Source organism: Callorhinus ursinus, unplaced genomic scaffold (assembly GCF_003265705.2).
Source record: "Callorhinus ursinus isolate GAN/ISIS: 27379988/994484 unplaced genomic scaffold, GSC_fseal_2.0 scaffold41, whole genome shotgun sequence".
Taxonomy (NCBI): Eukaryota; Metazoa; Chordata; class Mammalia; order Carnivora; family Otariidae; genus Callorhinus; species Callorhinus ursinus.
Window position 1 is genome coordinate 5,261,260 of NW_027397103.1, and position 12,549 is coordinate 5,273,808.

The window sequence follows — 12,549 nt, forward strand, 5'->3', positions numbered from 1 at the left end:
TTTTAATTTGTATTTATTTAATTGCTGCTGAGGTGAACTCTTCCATGTTCTGATTGGCCATTTATTTATCATCCAAATATCCCTGACCTTGGCCAACCTAGCTCCCTTTTTCTTGGCATTTTTGAATAAAAGGAAGCCCTGTGTTACCCCAAAGCAAGTAGCAACTTTTCTAGTTGACCTAGGGCATCAAAAGGGGCCAGTTTTGTCCCGAGAGGACCTTCAGCAATGTCTGGAGATGTTTTTGTCAAAACTGGGGGAGGGTGGTGCATCTAGTGGGCTGAGGCCAGGGTTGCTGCTAAACATCCTTCTGTGCACAGGGTGGCCCCCACGACAGGATGACCTGGCTCCAGATGTCAGCAGGGCCTAGGTGGAGGCCCGAGCCTCGGGTCACATTTCCCCCCTTTGGTTGAACAGAAGAGCTGCCAGGAGCTGTGAGCTGACTTTATTATTTCCCTGCCCTTGCTTTCAGCTGCGCTGAGTGCTGCTGATTCAATTACCCTGGAATCCCTGGGGACCAGCTACTTCCTCGCAGGTCTCTCCCAGCTCAGTGCTGCCTCCAGGAATGACATTATTACTCTGCCACGCTGTCCTTAGCACACTAACGTGATCCCAGAGCAGACGCCCTCCTGGCTGCAGAATGACCTGGAAGTTTACCCACAGCCCCCTCCGTACCATGACAGATTTGCTCTCCTGGTCCACCCCCCGCCCCCAACAGCTCTTTGCATGGAGTTACTCTTGGGGAGAGGGAGATGGGAAATGCTGCTATCAAAAGGTGCCACAGAAGTATATAATAATAATTTTTATTTTTTTTAAGATTTTATTCATCTGACGGCACAAGCAGGTGGAGCGGCAGGCAGAGGGAGAGGGAGAAGCAGGCTCCCCACTGATCAGGGAGCCCGATGCGGGACTTGATCCCAGGACCCTGGGATCATGACCTGAGCCGAAGGCTGATGCTTGACCGACTGAGCCACCCAGGCGTCCCTATAATAATAATTTTTTAAAAAAGGAGAGAAGCCAGTGGATTATGAGAGTTCTTTCCTACACGAGTGCTTTCCTGACTTCGGCTTGTCTCCCTGCACTACCGTCCAGGCCCTTCTGTGTGGATTTGTCTCGCATAGGGTGTTACCAGGCTGTGGGTGCAGTTTTGGGTGCTGCTATCCCTGCTCTTGCTCAGTCACACATCTGCCGCCAGGTTCCTCGTGCAGTCTGCTTCCACAGACATGGAGAGGAACCGGGGCACAGGCAGTGTCCTAGGAGGGGGACAGCGCCTGGCCTGGTGGGATCACTTATCTTGTATGTACAACTCAATTCACGTCTGATGGTGGATCTGAACTGCTGGGCATTCTAAAAATGAGAGGACAGCCTTTAATATGATAATAAACAAAACTGGCTGGTTACAGCCAAGAGACAAAGCAAGGAATTAAATATTTGAACAGGGGTCCAGTTTTCTTGTTTTTCAGAACTGCACTGCTGTGGACTCAGAGGGACCAGAACGTATGACTGCTAGAAATGCATTGTTTATAAGTGGGCACTTTCAAAGTTGTTGGTAGGATAAATAGTCCCTTGGTCTTTGGACTTACCTTATTTTTATTTAAGTTCAATTAGCCAACATACATTTGGCTATAGTTGGCTAACCATTAGTTTCGTGTTCAGTAATTCATCAGTTGTGTATAGCACCCAGTGCTCATCACATCATGTGCCCTCCTTAATGCTCATCACCCAGTCACCCCCTTCCCCCACCCACCTCCGGACTTCTTTAATTCCTTCACTTTCTATGCAAGGTAGAGTAGGCTAGCTCTGGCCAGCTTGCATCCAGGTTTCACAAAGTCAGAAGTGGTGTTAGCTAAATGAGAAAAGGTAGTGTTGACTCTCAGTGAAATTCTAGATTTCAGGCTATGTTGGCCACACCTCCCTATTACTAAGGGTGTGTGTGTGTGTGAGAGAGAGCAGAACAACAGCAGTATGAGGTAGGTGAGGAGCCTCCTAATTAACAAGAGCACAGGCATGCGTGACTTTGAGTAAAGTCACCTCTTCTCGCTTTGGTCTCCTCGTTTGTCAAAGGAGGGTGCTTGCTAAGGTCTCTGGCAGATTTGGAAAGTCTGATCTCTGTGACCAGCCAGAGATGCTGGTGTGTGTTAAAGCGAGACCAGACCTTGTGCCTCCAAGCAGCGCAGTCCTGGGCTCTGACCCTCACAGGGTGAGCAGACACCAGCCATCGGAAGCCCGTTTTCCTCAAACCAGGGCTTCCCCTTTCTCTCTCGAAGATTTCAACCGGGGCTAACCATTTTCTGCCTCTTACTGTTCAGATTTTAAATAGACACTGTATTCCTCTCTTCGGGGACCAACTTATCATGGATTGCTGCTCCACACCTGTGAAAGCAGCTGTTGTGTTTTCCATCATAAAAACAGCTGTCTTTTGGCAGGGATGCACAGGGCTGTGCTACGTAGTCTTACCTTAATATGCTACTAAATTATTCAGGTGTCCTTAACCTGAGACACCCCCAGCATCCTGGAATTCCTGAGAAGGGCTTCTGCAGTCACTCCCCAGGAAAAGGTTTTCCTTTCATTTCTTTTGTGATTACAAGGCAGAAGCCTTAAAATGTAGGAAACTGCGTTTTAAAATGTAGGAAATTACAAAGAAATTGTGCCAAATCAGTCAGACTCCTAGGCCCCAAAGAGAACCATATCAGTTTTGATGTGAATTTTGCCTATTATTTTGTACATCAACGTGTATTTTATGTTAGTATGCAAATCAAGTAGAGTCCTATAGATACTATTTTAAAATAAACAATCCCTGTTAGATTGATTTAACCCAATTATAGCTAACTAACTTATAGAGCAGGAAAGTGCACAATTTGCTCGTATCACCCGGCCTCTGAAATAAAGCCAGGTGAGAGGTGAAACCCCTTTCATAGTGGCATTTCTGTATCCCCTGTCCCTGTCCGATTTCCCCGTGGTGGGGAAAGCAGTCTTTCTGTTCTTCACAGATAGATTCTAGGTAGTCCATCTTGGCCAGACTCAGCCTGCATGAAGCATGCTGGGGACAAAGCCTGTCACGGCCAACTTCTTTCTTTTTTTGTTGTTGCTAAGCCCCAGTGCGGGGCTCAAACTCATGACCCTGAGATCAAGACCTGAGCCGAGATCAAGAGTTGGACACTTACCTGACTGAGCCCCCAGGCGCCCCGGACTGCCACTTTCTGGAGAGCTGAGAGGATGGGAGGGAGCCCGCTCCAGGTCTCCTAAGCATGTCATTCATACAGAAATGAAGGGGAAAGTATATTAAAGGTTTGGGAAGGACGCCTGGATTGTCTTACTGGATGTCTGGTGTGGAGGAAGGATGATCTGAGCTCAGGGCAGCCCACGTGCCCCCCGAAGCCGACTCTGACAAGTGTCTGGCAGCATGATGGTTTCTGAGGGCCTGAGGGACCTCCATTTTTAAAGATATTCTCATGTGCTCCGTGGGGCCCGCTGGCGGGCACTGTTTGGAGCTGGGATCTGCTGTGTTCTCTCTTCAGAGGCTCAGAAGCCTGGAGTCCCCCTCACGTGCTGAACTCCTGGGAGGTCTTTCACCTGGGCAGCATTTCGTGGCATTCCTGTAGAAGCTCAGTCCCTGACATGCACACCCATCCTGTGCTTTGCCTGCGGCCTGCTCAGTGCCAACGTGGAAGCCCGAGATAAATAGTCTTGCAGCAGCTTAGCAGTCGACTGGGCTCATTTATTTGACACAAATAAGCTCATTGACCTGATTTAGCGCAGGGAGGAACTGTGGAGTTGAGTCAGAAGTGATCTCAAAGCCCTGTCTCTTGTCTGCAGCTTTCACAGACCCCCAAGGACAGCTGCCTAGTTAAACGGATGCTCAGTGCTCGTGGGCGCCATTTCAAGGGCAGAGGGGGAGAGAGGATGGAGAGGTGGAAGGAAGAGGGGCGGAGGGGAGAGGAGAATGAGGTGGTGGTGGCACAGACACCAACAATTGCTCTCTGTGCCACTTGGTGGCACCAACTCCATAGGTTTTCTGTCTCCGCACACTCCTCGTCAAGCGACTGTAGGGCCCGTGCCCGCATGGACTCCCTCTCCTAAAACAATGAAGCTCTTTCTGTCGACGGAGAACCATCTGCCGCCGAGGACACATTGGGGCTCCTTCCGGGGTCCTGTCCATTTTATGCACAGGGCCCCGGGCAAGCAGCCTCTGGTCTGCCACTGGTGCCCATGCTACCCCGTTCGTGGAGGGGAGAAGGAGATGGGTCTCTTAATCATTCTTTCGCAGCCGCAGCCAGCACTTGGGAAGTGCTCAGAGTGTGCTGTTCTGCCCCCCACCCCCATCTTCTGAGGCAGGTATTCTTTCTTGTCTCCATTTTGTAGAGGAGGTCTCTGAGGCACAGTTAAGTTTTGCTCGAAGCTACACCGTGAGATGCTGGAGCCACATGCCAACTTCAGATCTCTGGAAGGTGCATGCAGGCCCAGTGGGCAGCACGTGACCTTGGCACATTGTGATAACAGCAACCCTCTTCTAGTCATTTCTGGTGCTAAAGGCCTCTTATTTAATCCTAACAACCGCTCCTGTGCAGTAGGTAGGCAGGCCTGTTTACTCCCATTTTAAGGAAATGAACCCAAAGATTAAATACTGTGCATAGCGGCATGCTGTCCTGATTGTTTAAACCAAGATAGTGATTGAACCCAGATCTTTCTTGCTCTTGACTTGACGTAGACTTTCAGCCCCTGTGAAATAGTAAATGCTGCACTGGGTCTGAGCACTAAAGTGGGGGGCAGGTGCTGGGGGAGGACTGCTTTGCATTTGCTCTGAAATGTGCACTTTGGCCTCAGGATTGGATCATCGTTGATTTAAGCAAAAAACGTTTAACCTTTTCTCTGCTGGTCCTTGCAAGGAAGGGTGTTTGAAGACTGTATTGGAAGGAGAATGTACCCTTCCAGCACTAGTGAGAGGGCTGGGTCTTAATATCCACTGATCAGAGCCCTTGTATTGGGCTGAATTGTGTCCCCCCCATAATTCATACGCAGAAGTCCCTCAGAGGATCACATATTTGGAGAGAAAGCCTTCAAAGAGGTGATTAAGTGAAAATGCAGCCATTAAGGTGGGTTCTAATCTAATAGGACTGGTGTCCTTATAAAAAGAGAAAGAGACCAGTGGTGCAAGAACGTGGCCATCTGCCAGCCAAGGAGAGAGAGACTGTAGGAGAAACCAAGCCCTACCCACACCTTGCTCCCGGACTTCTGGCCTCCAGAGCCATGAGAGAATACATTTCTGTTGTTTGAGCCCCCCCTTCCCCGGCCCCGGCCCAGTCTGTGGTGCTTTGTTTCAGCGGCCCCGAGCTGCCAATCTAGCTCTTGAGGGAAGTGAGTGCTCCATTAACAGGCAGAACCAAAGGGCAGCTTGGGGCAGGGGAAGACCCTCTGGAACTCTGGAGTTCTGGCTCTGCATGTCTCCTCCCTTCTGGGCCTAGATACCCCTCTGGGAGAAGGGGGCACACGGCATCATGCACAAGGATCCTTCCAGCCCTGGTGTTGTGGCATGCTGGTTGGTGGTCTCCAGGACCTGCAGAGTGTTGGCTGAAACCAACAGTGTTGAACCAGAGGGAGATTTTTGCCCCCTAGGGGACATTGCCAACCATCTGGAGACCTTTCTGATACTCACAAGTGTGTATATGGAGGCACTCCTGACATGCAGTAGAGAGGCCAGGGAGGCTGGTGCACAGCACAGCCCCCTCCACAAAGACTTAGCTGGCCCCCAGTGTCACCAGTGCCAGGAGAGAAAGCCTGGGTCAAACTTGTCACCCCTTGAATGGTGCTGACACCCGATTGCCAGTCCCAGCCATCCATCCTGCAGATATTTACTTAGCACCTGCTGGGTGCTGGGGAGACCACAGAACTGCAAGATGGCCTTCTGACATGTAAAATTGAGTGGGTCCTGAGCCTCTGGTTTGCTGACTGTAGTACCTGAGCATCCTTAGGGATTGATTGACCCTTAGGATGAAGTGTCACTTTGGGTTTTTAAAGAAAATCTTTGATGCTTGAACCACACAGGCACCATTTATTTATTCTTACTTCATTCTTCATTCACAGATCTACACTTGTATAACTTGTTTATTTTCTAAAAGGATTTGAGAAAATACATGTTTATATACAATTCTGGTAAATAGAATAGAAAGTGGACATGCAGTTGAACAACACAGTTGATGAGTTTCCTGGCAGCAAGGGCAAAAAGAGAAATCCCTCATGTTAATTCAAAGCATTAATGGCATAAAGGCAAAGCATTTCCTCAATGCAAAGTCTAAAACGAGATTTTTGTAGGGCTTTAGACAGAGGATACTGACTGATAGATATATTGAGTAGGAAGCATACCAAAACCAGGCATTTTTGGATGTTGGGTAGAATGATGAATTAGAAATGGTCTCTGCTTTCAGATAATATAGTCTATTGTGAGAGACGGGCAGTTAGGTCACTATCTGCCATTTGGGATCATAAATGTGAGGATAGAGGAAGTGCTGCTCTGTGGGTAAGGCAGGCAGGGCGGCCTTACAGAGTAAAATGCCGTGTTTATAAATACGTCCATTTTTTTCTAATTTTGGTAATTTTTTCTTTTTAGAGAGAGCATGAGCGGGGAGGGGAAGGGGGGAGGGGATGGGCTGGGGGAGAGGGGAGAGAATCTTGCAATGGAGCCCAACCAGGGGTTCGATCTCACAACCCTGAAATCATGAGCTGAGCCAAAAACAAGAGTCAGACGGTTAACTATCTGAGTCACCCAGGCGCCCCAAATTTATGTGATTTTTTCTGATTATAAAGTAATACACTGCATTATAGAAAATTAGGGCACTATAAAAGAGAATAAAAGCTTTCATAATTCTTCCATCTATAGATAACCGCTATTCTTTGGTGTGTATCTGTTTTCATACACACACACTTAATATATTTAACAAAAAAGGAAATTGGGATGCTATTATATTTTACTATTTTGTAGCCAAATGAATGGCACTTGAATGGGGCTTTGAAGTATGAGTTGGAGATGACCAAGTAGAGAAAGTGGTGTGCGTGCCAGGCTGACTGTGGAGTTAGGCAGCCAGGCTCCAGGGGGATGGGTGAAACCCCACATTTCATTTCACAACTCCAGGGGGCGTCATTCCCATGGTAACAAAGAATGTTGTCCCCCGCCCCTGGGTTGTCAACCCAGCAGCCTTGGGTTTGTTTTTTTTCACTTACCAGTGTAATGGGAGTGGTTTTCTTTGTTAATCTACTACTTCATTGTTTTTTTGTAACAATTTCATCAGGATGTAATTTACTTACCATACAATTCACCCCTTTAAAATGTACAATTCAATGATTTAGTATATTCACAGAGTTATGTACCCATCACAATTAATTTTAGACATTTTTGTCACCTCAGAGAAACCCCATACCCGTTAGTAGTCACCCCCCATTCTTTATCCCTCCCAACCTCTGGCAACAATTTGCCTGCTTTCTGTCTATGGATTGACCCATTCTAGAGGTTCCACATAAATAGAATCATGCGTATGCGGTCTTTTGTAACTAGCTGCTTTTGCTCAGCATATTTTCAGAATTTACCCATGTTGTAGCATGTGTCAACTTCATTCAGTAATTATTATTGCTAGGATTTGATTTCTCCACATCCTCTTCAGCACTTGGTATTGTTCATCTTATTGTTTGTAGCTGTCCGGTGGTTATAAAATGGTATCCCACTGTGGTTTTGACTGGCACATCCCTGATGGCTAGTGATTATCATCTTTGGAGAGATGTCTGTGCTCATCCTCCCATCTTTAAATTGGGTTGTCTTTTTATTGTTGAGTTGATAGAGTTCTTTATATAGTTTTGATGTTAATTCCCTTATCAGATACATGATTTGCAAATATTTGTCCTGTTCTGTGGCTTGTCATTTCACTTTCTTTATGGTGTTCTTTGAAGCATAAAAGTTTAACTTTTGTTGCTTGTGCTTTTGGTGTCATATCTAACACCACTTGATTTTTAATGCATGATCATACTCCTTGGAATGGGTGTAACATAATGGGATGATAATTTGATTCTCACTTGCATAAAGTCATGTGTTTTAAATGCCCCCTCCCCCCACTGATGTCTGTACTCTGGATGGCTGCAGTTAGACCACAGACCACATTTTGTCCCATCCTGTAACCTTTATAGACACTTCATTGCTCCATATGCTGTTTTTCTCTCCCACGAATGTGTCTGGCTGCACTCAGACCTCTGCAGAGTCGTTGGCAAGGAGCACAAGTCTCCAAGGAGCGCGGCCTCAGGTGTCCCCTGTCCTGAGGTCATTGCTAAAGGTTGCACTAAGGCACCCTTGCAGGACCACGTCGCCATCTGCTGGTAGAAATGGGCAAGTGAGATGCCGGAACCGGGAAGATGGCTCAACCACAGGTGGTCAAGGACCTCGGGCTAATTCTTTTCTCGATAGCCTACCTACTCCTGTTGCTTTGAAGGTCTTCCCGCCTTGGGAGGTAGTGTTTAAATATTAAATCCCTTACTTAAACGGAATCTGTTTTTCTGTTCTTGTTCCGTGGGCGTTGCCTGGTGCGTGGAAAACGTCAAATAGGAAGCAATACTGTTCCTCGGGTGAGGGGAGGGAGATGAATAGGAACCATTTTTGTACCGTATGGGTAATGTTATCTTTGTGTTCGTTGAGTCTCCGACGCTCCAGAATCCTCTCAGTGGTGTCGTGATACCTGCTTCTGCCAGCTCTCCCCGGTCTGTTGCCCCCACTTTGCCGAGTAGAACAGTGAGGCCCTGTAAGATAAAGAGCTGACCTTTGTTTTCTAGGACAGCATGGGCGACAACCTCATTTTTTAAAATGAATGATAAAGGGGCGCCTGCGTGGCTCAGTTGGTTAAGTGTCCGACTCTTGATTTCGGCTCAGGTCATGGTCTCAGGGCCATGAGATCGAGCACCACATCAGGCTCCACGCTGAGCATGGAGCCTGCTTGCCTGTTTAAGATTCTCTCTCCCTCTGCCCGCCCCCAAAATAAATAAATAAAAGATAAATAAATGAATTGTACAACAGCCAGGGTGTGAAATCATTAGTACCTAGTATAACATCGTATACTCTATTTTACTAAGTATTTATTGAATGAGTGGAATAAAAAAGTTTCCGCATCCCAACTCCTGACCATTTTTCACCACACCAAGCTGCTTCTGTCCTAAATGCTGCAGTTATTTCAATAAATATGTATAATGGTGTTCACTGAGAGGCCACATGTTTATCATTTGTCTTTCAGCCTTTAATAAGGGGAGAATAAAAATGTGATTTGTAAAAAAAAGTGCAGAGAAACCGGTACGCACATATTCATATCAGCACTATTCACAACAGCCAAGAAGTGGCAACAACCCGAACAGTCGTCAGTAGATGAATGGATAAACAGAATACAGTCTAGCCCACACTGGAATACTATTCAGCCCCCAAAAGGAATGAAGCTCCCGCATACACTACAACATGGATGAACCTCGAGAATATGATGCTAAGGGAAAGAAGCCAGCCACAAAAAGGACACATATTGTATGATTCCATTTATATGACATGCCCAGAGGAAGCCAATCTGTAGAGACAGAAGGCATGGTTAGTGGTTGCCAGGGGCTGGAGGGAAGGGGGAAGATGAGGAGTGACTGCTAAGGGTTTTGGGGTTTCTTTGGGGTGATGAAAATACTCTCAAGTTGCTTGTGGGAATGGTTGCACAACTCTGAATACACTCAGAATACCACTTGAAATGGGTTTGCATTTGATAACATACTATATCCCAATAAAGCGTTTCAATAAAGCTGTTTTTAAAATGTGCACAATAAAGCTTAACACAGGGCTTAGCCTGAGGAGGTTAGGGGATTGTTTGTACTGGGGATCCTCACAGAGGAAGAGGAATCCAGTACGGAGAGCTGGGCTCACCAGGTAGACCCAGGCTCAAACCCCAGTCCTTCCCCTGTCTAGTAGCATCATTTTGTGCTAATACTTAGTCACTTTGAAGCTTGGTTTCCTTCTTTGCAAAAGAGACATGATAATACCCTCCTCACTTTTTTGGGGGCGGGTACGGATTATATTGATCATGTATATAAAGTTTCTTGCAAACACCATGTTCAACAAATACTAATTTCCATCCAACCCTGAGCTGCTATGATTCTGTGGTGTTCAGGCTCGTGAAAGGGCATTCTACTAAGTCCTCTTGCCTTTGGAAGCTTCTAGTGGGCAGTGTAGCTGAGTATTTCAAAATGTGAAATGAGGGGTTTGGACTGAACTGAAAGCTCGGTTCATTGCAGGAATCCATGGTTTCCTCATTTAGGTGCCTTTTCTACGTTATGTGTCCACCAGGGTCCATTCTGTTCTACCCGGCAAGATCCTGATCCTGCAAATGATGATCTGTGGGTTTGTGGGCCATGTGCCTCATCCTCTGCCGTACTTTGAAATGATAGGGCACTTCTACTCACTACAGGTTGTCCCCAACCCCGCCTTCACCAACTCATTCTGTAGGGGATCGATTTGCAGAGTGGTCTCCTAACAAGGGTGATGCTGCGAGTGTGGCAAGCTTCAGAATTTTTCCGACACCCTCTTGAAACAACTTTGTCCTGGATGAATAAGGACCCTTCAGGCTACTCCACATAAACGGTGTGTTGGATAGAGGCAAATGTGCCACCAAGGCAGGGAGAAAAATATAAGAGGGCATCTAGAAACGTCTCTGCCATCCCCAAAGCAACAAGTCACAGTGGTCCTGCCCCCAGACACCTCAGGACCCAGACGAAGTTGATTCTGGCGGTGATTACCGCGCTCCTTGCATTTGGAAGAGGCCTCCCCCAGTGGGCGATGCCTGATAGAGGGGAATGGATTCTCAGCATGGCATTTTCAAACTGGGTGGTGAGGACTGGGGAAGGAGAAAGGTTTAGGACAAATTGCAGAGGGAGGACTCATCCTGCTGTTCTTACAAAAATGAAATAAAAAAGGAGAAAGAGTCTGTTGGGTTTTGACATTTCCAAATTCTCACTTCTACAATGGGGAGTAAATTCAGATTCCCTTTTTAAAAAAATAAAAAGCCTTCATTCGGGGTTTAATGCTAATAAGTATAATGAGGCTATGGGAGAGGCAGCTGCCAAGCTAAGAACCAGGAATGGGGAAGTGGGATTCAGACTCAGCCTCTACATCTCCTCTTCCACGTGATCCCTCAGACCATGATGCAGTGGCCTTAGGCCTGATGTGACTTAAAATGAAGGTAGTCTGCACTTTTTCTCGGGCTCTCACCCACCTTTTGCCAACAACATGCACATGTCACGGCTGAACACTGCCCTTGAGTCTGCTGTGGAAGTATGGAGAAGGTTTTCTTCCCCATGTGTGTTTGCTGGTTCTTGTGGGTTTTGTTTTTTTTTTAAGATTTTATTTATTTATTTGACAGAGAGAGACACAGCGAGAGCAGGAACACAAGCAGGGGGAGTGGGAGAGGGAGAAGCAGGCTTCCCGCTGAGCAAGGAGCCCGATGCGGGGCTCGATCCCAGGACCCTGGGATCATGACCTGAGCCGAAGGCAGACGCTTAACGACTGAGCCACCCAGGCGCCCAACCCTGGTTCTTGTGTTTTGGCCTAGAGTGCTGAGTCATGGAAATCTCGTCGATGGCATAGACACCTGGAGATGGATGGATGCCCCACCGTGGTTGGAAGATTATGGTTTGGCAGATGTGAAGAGATGATGAAGTACAGTGGTCAGCAAACTTCTGTAAACAACCAGATAGTAAATATTTTCAGCTTTGAAGGTTGTATGGTCTCTGTCGTAACTGCTTAAACTCTGCTGTTGCAGCAGGTAGTATGTACACCGATGAACGTGGCTATGTTACGATAAAACTTTATTTACAGAGACAGGTCGAGGGCCTGATTCAGCCTGTAGGCCAGAGGTGCCGACCTCTGGCTTAGTGGACCACCTTAATTGCTCTGACTCCTTTCTTAGTGTTGTCCCTTATTTTAGAGACAAGGTTCTAGAAAAGCTGGACTGTTTTCCTCAATGCTCCCAGAAATGTTAAAATCATGAAAGGCCACCTTCAGAGAGAAGGACGTCGACTGAGTGGAAACAACAGGAATTTGGAGTTTTAAACCTACAGCAGATGCTGAGAAATGAAGATTCTACTGTCTTCCCATTGTCCCTCAACGGAAGGCTGGGTGTTTTAATTAGCTAATGTTGGCAAATTGCTTTGAAGAAAATTGTAAAATGTTTCGTGCTACAAGTGCCAAGAATCCTAATTAGCTTTCCTTAAAGATACCACCTGGAAGTGTGATATTTTGTTGCTCGAGGTCCAAGGCAGCAAGAATAACCTGCAGATCAAAAACTGGTTTTTAAGCAAACATAACTGAATATAAATGGATCTTTGCATCGACGTCACATTTTCTTCCTTCTGCCTAATCTGGTTCCTAGCAGCTGGGATATTAAACCCCGTAAATGGAGGGGTGTGTGTGTGTGTGTGTGTGTGTGTGTGTGTGTGTGTGTTTTCCAAGAGAGCTCGGTGGCGACGGGGACATGAAACACATTAACCCATCCATGTGTTGCT

General features: G+C 46.8%; 1 protein-coding gene across 4 annotated transcripts in view; it reads left to right on the forward strand.

Moving 5' to 3' along the window:
- SPRING1 (SREBF pathway regulator in golgi 1) overlaps window positions 1-12,549 on the forward strand; it is a 129,493-nt gene that overhangs the window by 19,453 nt on the left and 97,491 nt on the right. Inside the window, exon 5 of one of the 4 annotated variants that reach the window (XM_073881062.1) lies at window positions 11,598-12,362. The exons of 2 other annotated variants lie outside the window; for them this stretch is intronic. In XM_073881062.1, the coding sequence (XP_073737163.1) occupies window positions 11,598-11,792 (195 nt within the window). In that variant the 3' untranslated portion in view covers window positions 11,793-12,362. Of the gene's footprint in view, window positions 1-11,597; window positions 12,363-12,549 lie in introns of those variants that run through there. One more of the 4 variants, XM_073881063.1, reaches the window with a different exon arrangement.